We start from the raw sequence: 16333 nt of genomic DNA on the forward strand, positions 1-16333 counted from the left end.
TATGTAGATTTGCATACAAATCCATTGGCGTAGGTTTTCGTGGGTGTGGGAATGACTTGACAAATGAAACCACGTGGTCAGGTTTTTGTGGATGAAACGTAAACCTGGTTTTTGTGTCCATGTCTTTGTGGGAGTAACGATTATGTAGAGTTGCAGTGAAACGAAATTCGTTTTGGTTTCGCCATATATTCAATGTATTGTGCTTGAAAGGTTTAGGGTTTATGATTTTCTGATTAAAGGGTTAGGGTTTAGGGTTTAGGGTTTAGGGGTTAGGGTTTGACGATATAGGGGTTAGGGTTTGACAATTTAGGGTTTAGGGGTTAGGGTTTGACAATATAGGGGTTAGGGTTTATGGTGTAGGGTTGTATTATATACTGTTTAGATTGATGGTTGAGGTTTAGGGGTTGAGATTTCTGTTAATTCATGTCTTTGATAATAGTAACATTATATATATGTTTACCAACGCAAAACCAAATACATGTTACAATAAGACCAAATGTATATGTATAGTAATTGACTCCCACATTCGCAAACATTGATTTGTAGCTTTGTAGATAAGGTTATACTTCGTCGGATTAAAAATTGGTTTACCAAAAGACATTTGTATATGTGTAGTATGACAACTTAGCTATCCAGAGTCTGATTAGGTAAAAATGTGTGTCCAAAAATGTGTGTCCACATGGTTAGGTCGTTGAAAAAACAGTTTTACCCTTTTGATACGATTCTAGTATCCACGTGGATACAATTCTAGTATCTAAGAAAGTGGATACGATTCTAGTATCCATGTGGACAAGTGATTAATTAAAAACGTAGGTGGAAAATGTTAAGAACATCAAATAGGTTTATGGTACAAGTACAGGTAGGATACAAACATAAAGATAGGAAATCTTAAAAAGGTTTCTGAAAGTTTGAAACTAATCATAGATGGGTACAACATATTCCTTATAGCTTTCCAACGCGTATTGAGCCCTGATATCATTGACGATTTTGTCGGTGATCTTTGACATGAGTTCTGGACCAAATCCCGTAGCGACGATTTCTAGGAATTTCATGGCAAGCGGACCACAATCACCAGTTCCCTCATTGACGTAAACATCTTGGACCCTCGACCAAGTGAATGGAGTGAATCCATGTTCCTGGGTTGAAGGCGGTGTGCAAAGTTTATAAATAAGGTACCACAGCTGCTCTGTGAACGGGGCTATATGTTGGGCGACCTTATCATCGTCGTATAGAGTGACATTAGGATCGAGGATTTCTATGCTCCATTTGGGGAGATTGATAACTAAACCAACCCAATGAGAATCGTCCCAAATCATTGGAATATATAACATGCTCTAATCCACAAACCACTCTGATGGAGCGCCATATGTTTTACGTTTTAACTTTTCATCCCACTTGACTCTGGACTTAATTTTGGCTCAACAGAAGGAAGCATATTTCCCTTGCAAGTAGTTCCCAAGCCAGGGGGGAAAGGAACAGAGATAGCTCAATAGAGAGGACATGATTATGCTTTTTCTTGAGTAAATCCACTAAAACCTCCATATGCTGAGAACAGAGGATGAAAATGTGTAAGTAATCAAGAAACTAAAACATTATGCAGAAGTTGCTGGATAGAAAATTTTTACCAAAGTACTAACCCAATTCTTAGGCTTGGACAGTTGTTTAAAAAATAAGTTGTCAATTGGGTAACCACATTTGGTAATGTGTAATCTGGAAGTTTTGAATAGGGTATCCACAGTTAGTTCCTTGATCTGATATTGTTTGAACAAAGGGAAAATTACATAATAGGATGTGTAGAAAATTACGTGTTTGGGCATTATTTCAGTGTTTTTTTCATGAGAGCTGCTAAATCTTTGTCGACACTGAGTAGAGGCTCAGGAAGATGGGACGGTGGACAGGTAGGTGACCGCATAAGAGCCGAGATAAGGGCCACTTCTGCGTCCGAGAGAACACTCGTTTGTGTAGGTCAGGCTGGCGAAGAATCACTGAGAGCAACATGGTATGGGGGAGTAGCATTGCTCTTTGAAGTGAAATGGTGGACTGTTTTTAGCAAACTATTAGGCAGTGAGGCAAAGTAAATAAGGGTGCAATACCTTTGTGTCTTCGCTGTCAGATTCGTTGCTCTGAAGAGGGGACTGACGCCCAGAATCCTAAAGAAACAAACTATGAGGGGAAATAGGGAAAGAAAACAAATTGTTAGGTAGGTAAGATGTATCCGCAGTACCTCAAGGGGACAAGCACTGTCAATGCCCACATTAGTGTCTTGCAAGAAGGACGTAGGGAAATGATGATGTTTATGTGGACACCGAATGCACGCAATCGGTACATCCATTATTTTATAATCAAATGGATATGTAGATCGAGACTTGTCCATGTGGAGAGGTATAAAACTTCACACCAAATTGACATAATTGCTTACCTCGATCCAACATATGGCTAAAGGTGGGGGAGTGGGTTCCAACACATTAGCAGTGTCGATTCCCTGCATCATTATCATCAAGCGACTGGGTAGTCAAATATACTTGATGATAGAGACATAGTCGGTCAGTATGTTAAGGGGATTTGGTAAATAAATACCTCAATACCATCAGATGGTGTACCGGCAAAGACAGGACTGGATGGAGGTAATTCAGGATTGAGATTAGAGTTCCCTATAAATCCCTGTAACAAGCTGGTGTAAGGTTGTAGGGGTTGTGGAGATATATGGTCAGCGGAGTTGACTTGGTTCAGGTCAAAATCTGAAAAATCATGTTTAAAGAAATGTGTCCACATGGACAGTGTAAGTTTGGCACCGGTTACACAATTAGATTGTGAAGCCGGGAAGATATTGGGAGTGTATCGATTGGTCATCGAAGGGAGAAGGTTTGGTGACAGTTTCATATACCAGGGATTGCTGTTATTGAAAAGTCATTTGAGTAACAAAGTGTGTCTAGCCTTAGTCTCGGTGTCATAAATGGGCTTGAGGCAAGAGTCCTGATCGGATTTACGTGAAACATCCGGCACAACATCTTTAATAGCGGACGGGTTTCCAACAAAAGCTTCCTGTATATTTGATTAACATGGTTCAATATACAAACAAAGATGCTAGAAACAGAACCGTCGAACACAACTACATACCGGTGTCCCAAACGGGTGGACATAGTGTTCCCAGTCGTGCGCGTTATAAAGGATATCATCAGGAGATGTGACTGCTTTGGTAGGAGACTGTTGAGGAGTTGTGGGTGGTGTTCAGACAGTGACATTCTCTCCAGCGTTCTCTGCAGGAATCTCTAGACCAAAATTAAACACCTGGTCTGCAACAGAAGAAGGCGATGAATCCTTACGAGTGGTGGGAGTAACAAATGCAGGCCTCCTAATGGTGCGCCGTAGTGGTAGACTTAACTGCCTACGGAATCAGAGGGTGTCAATCTGAGCCTGAAGTTTCCTGTTCTCAGGCATGCAAACGGAAGGTCTTCTGTTGTAACGTCTCGGTGAAACACTTCAAGGGGTCCGTTGGTTTGTGAACATTGCCCTGCCGTTTAAGTCTTTTAGCCACTGGTTTGGATTGGGATTTAAAATCAGGTCTCATAGTTGAAATAGTCTTCAAGAATGATTCTCTGCTCCAAGGAAATGCTAGGAAGGAGTCTATGTCTTCAAGCATCTGAACATACTTCCAAGTTGGTTTATGCGTTTGGTTGGAGGTTATGAGTACACCATTGACTATGAGAAGCAACACAAGCTGAAGCTTCCGATCTAGATCCTTGATAGTAGGGTCTTCAAATGTATGGTGGACATCAGCTAGGGTGGCCTTACGATCTTCCCCAATCAACTTGTCCCAATAACATTCATCATCAGAGTCGGGAGCAGGTTCGTCTTCAGGGTCGTAATCTTCCGGAAATTCACCACATGGAAGGCCAGTTACAACACCAAATTCAACTAAAGAAAATCTGAGAGGGTATCCACCGAAAAAAATCCACATCTCGTACTTCTTTTTGGACAAAACCTGCCTACAAAGCAGAGCGTGGAGTAATTTGCAAGAGATAGGAGACTCACTAATACAAAGCCTGAATAAAGCACCCAGACTTGAACTAAGATTCCGATCGAATTGAGGAGTGCCTTTGAGGACCTTGTAAATGGCGGTCAGGATATCTGGTCGTGAGTAAACATTCAACCGAGCGTCGGGATAACGGTCAGTTGCGAACAGACGACGAGGGAACAGATCATCCCACTCGGAAGAATTATCACCAACAGTGCTCGATGAGGGGTCATCGACCGACGATTTGGATATACGACGGCGGGTCTCTGTCATCTCTGCGAATGAGGTTGCCAGCGAGAAATTAAAGGGAAAACGGAACAAAATGCAAGTAATCGGATAGAAGGAATGATTGGAGAGATTCAAGGGTTTGAGATTTTGCGGAACTGAAAATTAGGGTTTGTTCGAATTGGTGATTTAGGGTTTAGGGAATTTTCGATTTTGGGTTTTTACTGTGGGTTCATTAGTAAATAAAAACTAGTGATAAGAGATGGAATAGAGATTGGTAAGTAAAGTTTGATAGAATAGAAATTGTTTGTGTTTGTTTAGTCTGAGGGGTAAGTTGTAATTTTACAGAAAGAAAGTATAGTGGTAGTAGAAAGTGGGTGTGAATGTTAATACTTTTGGAGAAAGTGAGTGTGGGTGCAAAACTCCTTGAGAAACTTTTAACCTCCATCAAGTGAAAATTATGGGCTTGTGATAATGTATTTGAGAAACTTTTAACCTCCATCAAGTGAAAATCATGGGCTTGTGATAATGTATTTGAGAAACTTCTTCCACATCCAAGACCCCTTGCTTGTGGATTCCATATGATCTAATTAACCCAAAGAAAATTTGTACTTGAGACTATTTTCCATACTAGCTTGAAACAACTCACTTTGTAAACCTCCATAATCATTTATAACTCTAGTCCACCTTTCATGCTTAGGTATACAAACATCCTTTTCCATGCCATTTTATTTTTCCACACATTAAGATCATGACGTGACCAAATAAACGCTGCAAAAAATCTTTCTACTACATGGACACAAGCACTTAGCAATTAAAAAGCTGAAATCCGAGAGTTTGTTAAACTTGCAATCGCCAAACTAAGTAGCACCACTCTCCCTGCAAATGACAAGAATCTATTTTTTTCAAAAGCCATTTTGGTTTCTGATAACCAAAGTCATTCTCTTAGTAAGCAGGGGAAGCCTCAGACAATTCAATCGTGAATATTAAAAACTAAAAACCTTGCAACTAATGAAATTATATAATTGATAAATAACACTATTTTGAGTTATATGAATCATCACCTAATTTTAATAAGGGTAATATTAGTAGATACCACAAATATTGAGTAAAATAAAGAAAATACCACAACAACATTTTTTTTAGGAAAATACCATAAGGCTCACGTTTTTTTGGAGTAAAAAGACATAAATATCTTCTTTTTTTGTTTTAGTGTTAGATAGAAAGAGTGAAAGATTTGGTTAGATTTTTTAAAATAGCATGTAATATTTATATTTTACATGTTATATTGAACTAAATAGCGTTAAATTGTAAACCAAAACCAACATATAATTTCGTTCTAATTGTAAAATCTAAACCCTAACCATCTCATTTGTGAACCCAAACCGACATATAATTTCGTTCTAATTGAAAAATCTAAACCTTAACCGTCTCATTTGTGAACTCAGACTGACATATAATTTTGTTCTAATTGTAAAATCTATACCCGAACCATCTCATTTGTGAACTCAAACCGACATAAAATTTTGTTCTAATTGTAAAATCTAAACCCTAACCATTTTATTTGTGAACCCAAACCGACATATAATTTCGTTCTATAAAAAAATAACAAGATACTAGATTTTACCCCGTGGTACACCACGGTCTATTATTTTGTTGATATGATACTGTAAAATAGTTTAGAAGTGCTTGTAATCGATGGTGAATTGCATCTATATATATACTGTTAGCGGTAGTAGGTAGGATTTTGTACAAACTCTTGATTCGCAAGTTATGAATATATATTTTACGATTTGGTTAGTTATGATTTATGAATGAATGATATGACATATTCTTATTATGATTCTCAATTAATATTATTGGATTAATAGTGTACATATAAAACTAATAAGATTTTACCAAATATGTAATCGTTTAATAAACACAAATTAGATATTTCTTAATATGTATTTATTTTGAATTAGTTGTTATATTATAGGGATGTGATTAAGAAGATGTGATTACATAATTTGTGTTATCAATTTTTTTTGTTAAACTCGATCCTAGAAATTCGGCATACAAATTAGATCTTTTCTAAGATACAATGGACAATAATTGGCAATAAGTGGCATTAATTCGATGTGAATAAATATGCTATTGATTAAAAATGGGCCCAAAATATTCGGAAATCTTAAGGAGGATCCGGATAATTGAATCGGTTATAATTTTAGTTAAAAACCCCGACCCGGAGTTGGTAAAAAGTGATGGCATCCTATTGTACTCCAAAAATGTATTCCGAACTCTATATGTGGATATATTTGTTTGGTTACAAATATAGTAAGACAATTTTTAAAATATATATCCGTTTATAAAAATTCAAACCCCATCATTGTGTTTGATATTAGGAAATTAATATTATCAAATAAAGAAATAATTGTGTTTGATTGTAAGAATTGTAGAGAATTTAGTGTGGATTTGTTTGGATACAAAGATAAGAGAAAGTGGCACAAAAATGTACTCTAAAAATGTTAAGATAGATTTAAACAAATAACATGTAATATATGAAATAGGTAGAGTGTAATTGTATTTGAAGAGAGAGAATACTCTCTCACAACCACTGTACAATTGTGGTATTTTCTTAATTATGTTCTGTTTTTTGTGCTATCTACTGTATATTCCATTTTAATAAACTACTTCATCCATAAATTATTTTGTTATTAAATAACTTCTTTGCATTTTACAGAGAAAAATATTGTAAAAATACACTAAATTTATTTTTGATTTCCACAAAACTACATACACAAACTTTGTTGCATATCCAGAAAATATACAAATACTATTTTTAACTCACTTTGCTACTCAAAGTCTGAGCTGTATATTCAGTTTATTACATATACAAAATGTATATTAATCAGATTCAAAATCCTAATCCTTTTCTTTACCTCGAGGTTGAAAAAATTTGAGTTACTGAGTTAACAAATATGTCGAATTGAATTTTTTCTTTCCAATTTAATAGGAAGAAATTTTTTTATTAAACAAATTCTTGTCCTTTTACGAAAACAATTTTTTTTTTTTCAACAAAAAGTTATATTAGGAAAAATATTCTGAAAAAGATGTGCTACGTCATCAGTAGTTCTTGTCACGGTGAGGCTCTCTTCTACGTGGCACAACCCCTACCGGAACCTCTCTCTCTCACTATTTTCCAATCGACGAATTTGACATAACTCTCCTGCACCATTTGCTAAATCTAACACATCTCTTCTCCATCAACACAGGAACTCGAATCGAATCAATATCTTCCAACTCACGGAAATGTTTCTCTTAAAGGTACGTCCGTTTTTTTACTTGTCCTCGGAACCACTCATTTCCCTATAGCTTGTTTTGTTTCTGTCTAGCCAGTGTCGGAATGACAACTTTTGTCTGATTTTGATCTGTAGACATGGAGATCAACCGCTTTTGGGGTTTTTGGCTATATGAACTTCACCAAGAATGGTCTCTTGTAAGTTGTTGTTTCTACATTTTTTTATCCTGTGGAGATGAAAAGTTTTGATTTTTATGGATTTTGAGAAGTATGTATATGATTGTGTGGATTAATATAAGTGAAGGTTTTAGAATGTGTGGAAAGATTCAAAAATTGAATTAGTAACTTGAGGAACTCTATTATGGAGAAGTGATTGATGTACTTGTTGTGATTTTTTTTGGTAGAGAGCATTCGAAGAAGTTCAAACCTGAAGATATGCAGATACAAATTGAAGGAAAGAATTGTGTGGTTACTGGAGCTAACTCTGGTATTGGTTTTGCTGCTGCAGAGGGTCTTGCTTCACGGTAAGGTTTCTTTCTTATATAATTGAAAGAACCAAATTGTATAGACTTGTGTCGAATAGTCTTTTGAGTTTGTTTGCTATTTCCAAAGTATAGTTGAAAGCTCGAAGCTGAATGCTATCCAAATTTATATTGTCCGCTTACTCTTTTTTTTTTTTTTTTTCCAGTGGAGCAACTGTTTACATGGTGTGCCGGAACAAGGAAAGAGGACAAGAGGCTCTTTCTAAGATTCAAAACTCAACAGGAAACCAAAATGTATACCTTGAAGTATGTTATCATCTTCTTTAAAATTCATTTTTGTAAGTTCTATAATTTTTTTTATATGCATAATATATATCAGATTCATTTTCGTAGGTGTGTGATTTGTCTTCCATTAAAGAAATAAAGTCCTTTGCTTCGAGTTTCGCTTCCAAGGATGTTCCGGTTCATGTGCTGGTATGTTTTCGTTTCCTACTTCCTAGAAAAACATTTTAATAAAACTCTACAGTCTAGAACATTTTTGAATCTGATTGTCAAATTTTTTAGGTGAATAATGCTGGTTTGCTTGAGAACAAACGTACTACTACACCTGAAGGGTTGGTCTCAGTTATCTTTCTTGAGCATTCCAATATCATTTGATCTTCTATTTCATACCCTTATGCTCATCTGTTGTATCAGATTCGAGTTAAGCTTCGCGGTGAATGTACTCGGGACATATACAGTGACAGAGTTGATGCTTCCACTGTTGGAGAAAGCAACACCAGACGCCAAAGTCATCACAGTTTCCTCTGGTGGAATGTACACTTCGCCACTTACAACAGATCTCCAGGTAACTCAATCTGCAGGACAGTATATATCATCTTCAACAGTTGATTATGTTCAATTGCTTCCTCTTCAAAACTGTTTGAACCACTTATATATCAGATCTACATATAATGCTTCTGCAGTTTAATGGTGAAAAGTTCGATGGAGTGGAACAATATGCACGGAGCAAAAGAATCCAGGTCTGTAAAATCAGAATCAACTAGTCAAAATCTGAAACTTATTTTTTTTCAGTTTTCTGATTTCGTTTGTGTCAAAATGATTAGGTGGCTCTAACAGAAAAATGGGCTGATAAGTATAAGAACAAAGGCATAGGGTTCTACTCAATGCACCCTGGATGGGCTGAGACACCTGGTGTTGCCAAGAGTTTGCCAAGTTTCAGTGAATCGTAAGATAACTCTCCTAAAGAAAACATCTTTTATGCTTAAAGCAAACATCTTTTTTTTGTACTAAAGAATGTTTTAAACTTGTGTGAATCAGGTTCGCAGGTAAGCTTAGGACAAGTGAACAAGGAGCAGACACAATTGTTTGGTTAGCACTGCAGCCAAAAGAAAAGCTGGTCTCTGGTGCATTCTATTTCGATAGAGCTGAAGCACCAAAACATCTAAAGCTTGCAGGTACAAGCAAGTCTCATGACCTTATAGACTCAGTCATTGATACCGTGCATTCCATGGCAGCTCTGGATTCTTAGATCACCATCCTCAACATGGTTTTTTCTCGAAAATAAATTGCGATTGCATGTAAATGTAGCACTGGAATTATTATTGTGCTGAGTATTGATAACGTTCACTCATTCATTACATAGTATCAGAAAACAAGAATACACAGTTATCTAGCTTTGGCACATAGCTATATTACAGATCCATCATCGGTTTTGTATAGCGTTATTCGCAAAGAGTAAACAGTAAAGTAAACGGAGAGTTATTACTTATGAGGATGGGTAGAAAGATAAAAGCTGGGGCTTTCGTAGCCAATACTGTTTGAATCTCTGCCTTGAATACTCGATATAATCAAACTTAATCTTGTTCACATACCCCTGCACACAATCACATTAGCACACAATCATAAGCTTCTGTTGTTGTTATCATCTAAACTAATGAAAGAGAGAGAATGAGCTTACAGATATGATTCCCCATAATCCCCAGAAGAGATGGCTTGCCAATGTATACTTCTCAGTCTCATCCAAGAGTTGTTCTATGTCTTCTTCTCTTGGCTCTTCACCTGAAGAGGTGAGGTAGTTGCAGATGAATCTCCTCCTTTCTTCTTCACCTGCAATTCCCAAACCATGAATTTTAAACCCTACTTCTCTCAATGGTAAACTATTATTTAGTTAACTACTGTACCTGGATATAGAGTGTAGTCCAAGATATGAGGAGTGTCAGAATGGTAATTTGCCACCATCTCACAGAAGTGATTTGCTATGTCGTAAGCAATTGGGTTATAACTTGCATACTCATAATCCTGTACAAAATCCAAAAGTCTCAAAAACTATAATAGACAGATAAATGAGAAGTCTCATGTTCATCAATGTGTGTGATGATATTGTTTTACCTCGACTTAGTGGTACAGTAAAAATTGGGTTTTTAACTTTTTTTCCCCCATTCTGAAAAAAGGAAAAAAGGTTAAGAACAGTTGTGCTTATGAGTAAGAGACTTACAATGATAGTAATGGCATTGGTTTCTTCATCAATCATGATGTTACCACACTGCAAATCATTGTGACAGAACCCAATCTCTTGTTCATTGTTCACTTCTTGTTCCAGCGAGTTGATTTCATCTTCAATGTTATCTAGGCCAAACTCTGTTGAATGTTCATTTGAACACAGATTCTTGGCTTGTCCAACCCAAGTCCTGTCATTTCAATGCTCCAATTGATATACATACTTTCATCTAATAAAAACATTTAGTGCTTGAGGTAAACTTATAATATTACAGTTTCTATACCTCATCCTGTCCCAGATGAGAACAGTTCTATCTCCAGGGATGTGTATGCTGTGGAATCCTCTTAGCTTAGATGCAACCAGACCTGATATGTTCGGATCACGTAGATCGGTTGCTGATAGTGTCTGATCCAAAGTTACAAGATTCAAGAATTAATACTGTGTCAATCTTTTAATGGAAAGAGGCCAACACAGGAATTTGCTGATGAATCTAATGCAAGCACATTTTGAAAAGGGACAAAAAAAATTCTAATTCCTATATGTGATAATGTTACACAAGCTAAACCCGAACCAATTAGATGAAGATAAGGTTTGCGCTGGAGTCTGGACCAGAATTGTGCCAGAAAAAGAATCCGAAATTAAACCAAGTAAAACATAAACCAATTTGGCTTCACTAATTGTACATATCGAACAGAGCAAACCTGAAGAAAAATAACCAGATTAAACCTCAGTTCTTTAAAAATAGGCCAAACTTTTCCTGTAAATGGTAAACCAATTATTTTAGTGGTAAGGTTTGCTCAATCTATAGTCTAACTTAACCTGAATCTGATCAAACCAAATTCGAAAAATGAACCAAAGATATGTATACTTTATTCGGTTTCATTTTTTTCATAATCCAATAAACAAAAATGAACCGCACCGTAAGAAAAACCAAACATGAAAATCACTCAATTCTTTTCTATATAAAAACGAATTTATACCGAAATATTAAACCGAAAACCAACTGGTATTTGGTTTCAATCCGGTCTCTTCATAAACCAAAATGGTGAGAAAACTTAAAAATCCACAGCCAAAAACTAAATATGTACAGAACTGGTCAAAGTAGTAATTTTTCTTTTTTCTTTTTATAGCATCTTGGAAAATAAATAAAAATGAAAGAATAAAAAATTTACCCGGGCATGAATAAACTCTTCGACTCTACCGCCGGGGAAGCGTCCAAGAAGCGTAGGTCCATGGCCCTGACGAGCTACAAACTCAAAGGTTCGAATCTCATCGTCTCTGTTAAAAAAAACATCAACACCTTCGCCATAGACACGAACAAGGAGCTTCCTACTTCCAAATTTTGTTTCTTTTCTCGGCCAACTCACCATGAAAACTTCGTTAGTCATCGCTCCTTTCATCGGCTTCACTTCAAGACTCTCAAAATCCTCAACTACATCTCCCCATTTTGTGGAAAGCTTTTCAAGAATCTTCCTTAGCTCGTCTGGTGATGAGCTTGGGATCAATCCAAAGATTCCTATCGCCATCTAGGAGGGGGGAAAATTCTCTGTTTCTTGCAATAGAACTACTCTGTTTCTTGAAACAGAAGTACTTAGTTTTTGATATTGATAGATCAAGAAGTCTTCGGTATGATCAAACTTAGCAAGAAGAAGAAGAGCCTATTTTACCAAGAGAGTTGCAGATGATCTTGGAAAAAAAAAGGTGTTGGGGAATCTTGAAATCGGAGAAAGAAAATATCTATGTATTTTTGGTTATTGTTGGAGAGAAGTCTTGGTTAGAAGGAAAGACAAATTGCATGGTGAATGAGAGAGGTGTTGAAAGAGAGTATTTATGGACTTTTATCTTTACACAAGAAAGGGAAGAAAGATCTATTTCATTGTCTTGGTGGGTTCGATTTGAGAGGATCATGACAAATAAAAATAAAATAAAATAAAAGGGTATTATTTTGTAGAATTGTGAATATTAAAATAAACTCAAGAAATCTAGCAGACAAGATATATAACAAGTAATTGAGAAACAGAAACTATTGTTTGTTTAGGTAAAAAGGATAGATAAGTTTGGAGTGGTAGTATTAGTAATTGATTCTGAATATAGAATATGCATATTTTATTATGTTGTTATTATTAAATCATTTGTTATTTTTCAACAAGATATATTGATTTTTTTTTATAAAATATAGAAATCCATAGCAGTAGTTCAAAACATACAAATTTCTTGTTATGTGAAACCCGTTTTGCGTTCTGTTAAAACAATAAATAAATTCTATTAAAAATAATGACTTCTCAACGAGAGCATGTTTGTAAAACATTTAGATCGACAACAACAAAAGTCTATTAAAGTTTTAATGTCATTCTTTCCAACATTTTCTTAGACACAATTGCATAAGTTTGCTAAAACAAAATACTTTAATTTATCAACAACATTGCATTATGCGGGTTAGAATTTGCATGATAATATATATAATGACGATACTAACACAAACTAAACGTTATATATCCTAATCAGATTTATAAAGATCTATGAATCCAACATAGTTATGTGTGATCATACCAACAATAATACACCAAAATTCCATATCAGTCAAGTGTGTTTGGATGGAATTGGAAAACAATACATGGTTAGAAGATGATAAGACCAAAACATATAGGTGCATGATTTACCCGCAAAAGGTACCAATCAACATAGTTAATGCCATGGCATTTACATTATAGACATTATTGGACCAGTTGGGGCCAAAATAAAAATGTAATAGTATATCATCTTACCATGATTAGACAATGACACTTTCAAAGAGTACTAGAAAGCATTTTGAAGACTTTTTGAACTTGTAAAAAAGAGATACAGAAACAGACATATATTAAATCGAGATCGCTTTACGTCCATGTCCATGATATTTTTACCAATATCATAATGATTTATACTATTTTTTAACTACCCTAATCAGTTTTGCTTGTTTCTTTTTGGTTTAAACTCTACTCATACTTCTTGGTATCATATATGACTCTTGTTTTAGAAATTGTTAGGAGCTAATCGCGCGGTCACCATGGACCTAACACCTAACAAGAAAATAAGAGATTAAACAAAAATTAATCAGGATTAGTTTTAGGATTATTTTATTAAATTAATAATAAAGTAAAAATATATAGTACTATATATATTTATAATTCTATTACTACTAAAAAAATCAAATAAAATATAAAACTATAGTATTGTCCTTAAAATTATGGTAAACACATAAAAATATAATCTTAAATAAAATTTTATGATTTTTATCAAAAGTTTGTACATTAGTTATTGTAAACATCGAAAACTCTTAATTTAAATATCTAATTAATAAAAAAAATATTTGATTTATATTTGATTTTAAAAATATTTGGTATACAAAAAAATTAAGCAGAAAGTAATAGATTCGACGGGTTATAATCAAATTAGACATATATAATTAAATAACAGATTAGTCATTAATCTAACAATTATACATGATATAATTGGTGTTAGAGGGGATTTCTAAAACAGGGAATATAACATAGTAGTAACATACTCTGGTATGTCGTCTACACGTAATGTAAAATTATGGACGGTGAGTGAGTTAGACAAAAGTAGGTAATGACTAAATGGGTAACGTAGGCGTTTAGTTAACTGAATCGGACCTTTTGCTGCTAATTTTCAGACAGATAAGCTTTCGTTACTTACTCCATATCGCGGTTATATTGCAGAACTCAACTTGTCTTCCACTTGCATACTAAACAAATGACAATACGACACGTTTTAATGTACCACACACTCATTGAACAAGATAACGTTGAGATTTTTTAAATCGTTGATCCTATTCACCTAGAGTTTTTCCTATTATATAATTTTTCCTCCATTTTTTATATATATATATATATATATATATATATATTGATACATCAAAGTAGAAAAACGTGGTGCTAAATTTTCAGTATATATATTTTGATATTTTGATATATATATGATACGAGAAAAGAAACATATATTACTAAATTTTCAAACGTGATGATTTGTTGAAATGGAAAAAAAATGATGCTTTGAAATTGTATAATAAGAGCAATGCTCAGTAAAATCTTTGGTAAGTTAAGTACTTATTTTGTTTAAAATGATTTTTTTTTCTTCTATAAATGATTACTTGTGACTCCACATGATGTGAGAATCAAGTCAAAAGGGTTAAAAAAATGGGGTTGAAATTAAGAAGTAACGTCTGGTTGAGAGCCAAGATTCCCCTCCATGAGTCTTTTCTCTCTTCTTTAAACAATTCGTAATGTTTTTTGCCCTTTGTTCAACAAAATTTGATCCTCCACTTCTCCTTCAACCGTTTCTCTCTTTTTGTTTTTTTTTTCGATTTGGCCACCTTTATATTATATTCTCTTAAGTGCTTTTGTTTTATAATATTTTCCATTACCTTTTGTTATCATTCTCGTCCATAAAAATACACAGAATATATTCCGTCAAACATTGAAAGGTGAGATACATGATTTTTAAAGGTAATGGCTTAAGGATCTTGGGTGTAGATTAGATTTTTGTAGTAGGATGGATTCGGTTATGCAGGAAATAACTTATAGAGAAATTATATGCACCTCTATTTTAGTTTCTAGGGTAAAGTTAGGAGGCCGAGACTAAAGGCCTAATGAGTAATGATACTTTATAGTTTGCAAAAGTTTTCTTGTAAAGTCGAACATATATAGGTTGTGAATGGAAACACAAAATTAGCGTATTTCATTTTGTGTTTTTGAAAACCGCAAGTATGCAGGAAATAACTGTGTTACTAATCATCAATTTTTTATAAATCTGTGTTAAAAAAATAAAATAAAAAAGCAAACTGCAGTTTTCAGAAAGAAGAAAAAATGCATGGACCGCTTTTTAACTGTTTTCAGCTTCTTACCCTATGATCCAACACAAAACCGCAGTCACTAATAACCATTTGATTATTTTTTACTTTTTATTATTACAAATCATTATGTATATAGATGTTCTTTTATCATATATATATACACCTTTTCTCTCACTCTATATTCTTCTTGTCTCCTCTTCTCTCTCATTCTCTTCTCTCACTTTCCTTTTTAAAACATTTTTCTTTTTTCTTTTTTCTCTTAGACAAAATGTATCGTACATCTTCAAAGTTCATAATTGTATAAAAATGTTTCTAATGGTACTCTCCGTCGACTTTATTTTTATTACCATTCAAATATTTAATTGTGAACCGCAATAATATTTTTACCAATCAAATTTTAATTTAAAATACATTTTGGTATTTAAAATTCAGAAATTAAAACTCTAATTATTAATAAAAAACGAAAATATATAATTATACTAGTTATTAATAAAATAAGATGAAATCCGCACTATAAATTGTTTTTCACCAATCAAACATAATTTTGTACCGTTTATTCTGGAATAATCGCACTTGTCCCGCAAATATATTTGTTTCGCATATACCGTAGTTGAACCGTACTGCACTATCAAATTTTTTGTCTCGCACTACTAAATCCGCAGTTACCATTCGACTCATAGTCTTCTACTATTCTTTTTATTGACGAACCAATTTCGAACTTCTCTCATGTATGAACATCGCATTCAGTCCAAGACAGTGACAGATCTAGAAAAAAAAGTAGTCTGGAGTACCCATCATATTTAACCCTAAAATCTGGGGTACCCATCATATTTAACCCTAAAAAAAAAATTCAGTAATAAAAAACATGGAAAATATAACAAAAAAAGTTTTAAATATGAACAAATGGCAACTGATGGGCATCGAACCACTCTATTCTTACGTAACATAGGACACTATTAACCAAATGGGCTAAGTGATATTA

At 34.3% G+C, this 16333-nt stretch overlaps 2 protein-coding genes across 8 annotated transcripts; one reads left to right on the plus strand and one right to left on the minus strand.

Annotated features, from left to right (window-relative positions):
• The first annotated feature begins 7302 nt into the window (after nt 1-7302).
• On the plus strand, nt 7303-9677 carry LOC104736972 (uncharacterized). Of its 4 annotated transcripts, none has more exons than XM_087480380.1 (11): nt 7303-7363; nt 7495-7546; nt 7657-7718; nt 7925-8044; nt 8209-8308; nt 8396-8476; nt 8567-8616; nt 8699-8849; nt 8968-9024; nt 9109-9230; nt 9323-9677. In XM_087480380.1, the coding sequence occupies exons 2-11, from the start codon at nt 7532-7534 to the stop codon at nt 9531-9533; spliced, it is 969 nt and encodes a 322-aa protein (XP_087336506.1). In that variant the 5' UTR covers nt 7303-7363; nt 7495-7531; the 3' UTR covers nt 9534-9677. The 4 variants fall into 4 exon arrangements, with proteins under 4 accessions (XP_087336506.1, XP_087336508.1, XP_010455372.2 ...); XM_087480382.1 differs by having other exon boundaries at nt 7340-7363; nt 8209-8296; XM_010457070.3 differs by lacking the exon at nt 7303-7363 and having other exon boundaries at nt 7393-7546.
• Nucleotides 9577-12505, minus strand: LOC104736971 (putative choline kinase 3). Of its 4 annotated transcripts, none has more exons than XR_015577530.1 (7): nt 11675-12388; nt 10786-10907; nt 10544-10692; nt 10394-10445; nt 10186-10303; nt 9963-10111; nt 9577-9878 (listed from the first exon to the last, which is right to left on the minus strand). XR_015577530.1 is itself a non-coding variant. In XM_087480379.1 (7 exons), exons 3-7 carry the CDS (start codon nt 10788-10790, stop codon nt 9771-9773), a joined length of 573 nt encoding a protein of 190 aa, XP_087336505.1. In that variant the 5' UTR covers nt 10791-10907; nt 11675-11780; nt 11870-12306; the 3' UTR covers nt 9577-9770. The 4 variants fall into 4 exon arrangements, 2 of the variants coding, with proteins under 2 accessions (XP_087336505.1, XP_010455371.1); XM_087480379.1 differs by lacking the exon at nt 10394-10445 and having other exon boundaries at nt 10500-10692; nt 11675-11780; nt 11870-12306; XR_015577529.1 differs by having other exon boundaries at nt 10394-10692.
• Between the last annotated feature and the right edge of the window lie 3828 nt (nt 12506-16333).

This window comes from Camelina sativa, chromosome 13 (assembly GCF_030686135.1).
Source record: "Camelina sativa cultivar CO46 ecotype springtype chromosome 13, ASM3068613v1".
Classification (NCBI taxonomy): Eukaryota; Viridiplantae; Streptophyta; class Magnoliopsida; order Brassicales; family Brassicaceae; genus Camelina; species Camelina sativa.

What these genes read in the sequence shown, in the direction of transcription:
- LOC104736972 (XM_087480380.1), top strand. An exon ending in ATGTTCCGGTTCATGTGCTG is followed by an intron (nt 8,477 to 8,566) that starts GTATGTTTTCGT and finishes CAAATTTTTTAG; the next exon opens with GTGAATAATGCTGGTTTGCT. An exon ending in CACTTACAACAGATCTCCAG is followed by an intron (nt 8,850 to 8,967) that starts GTAACTCAATCT and finishes ATGCTTCTGCAG; the next exon opens with TTTAATGGTGAAAAGTTCGA.
- LOC104736971 (XM_010457069.3), bottom strand. Translation starts at nt 12,028, where the DNA reads ATGGCGATAGGAATCTTTGGATTGATCCCAAGCTCATCACCAGACGAG. An exon ending in AAGAGTTTATTCATGCCCGG is followed by an intron (nt 10,908 to 11,674) that starts GTAAATTTTTTA and finishes ACTTTGGATCAG; the next exon opens with ACACTATCAGCAACCGATCT. An exon ending in GGACTACACTCTATATCCAG is followed by an intron (nt 10,112 to 10,185) that starts GTACAGTAGTTA and finishes TGGGAATTGCAG; the next exon opens with GTGAAGAAGAAAGGAGGAGA.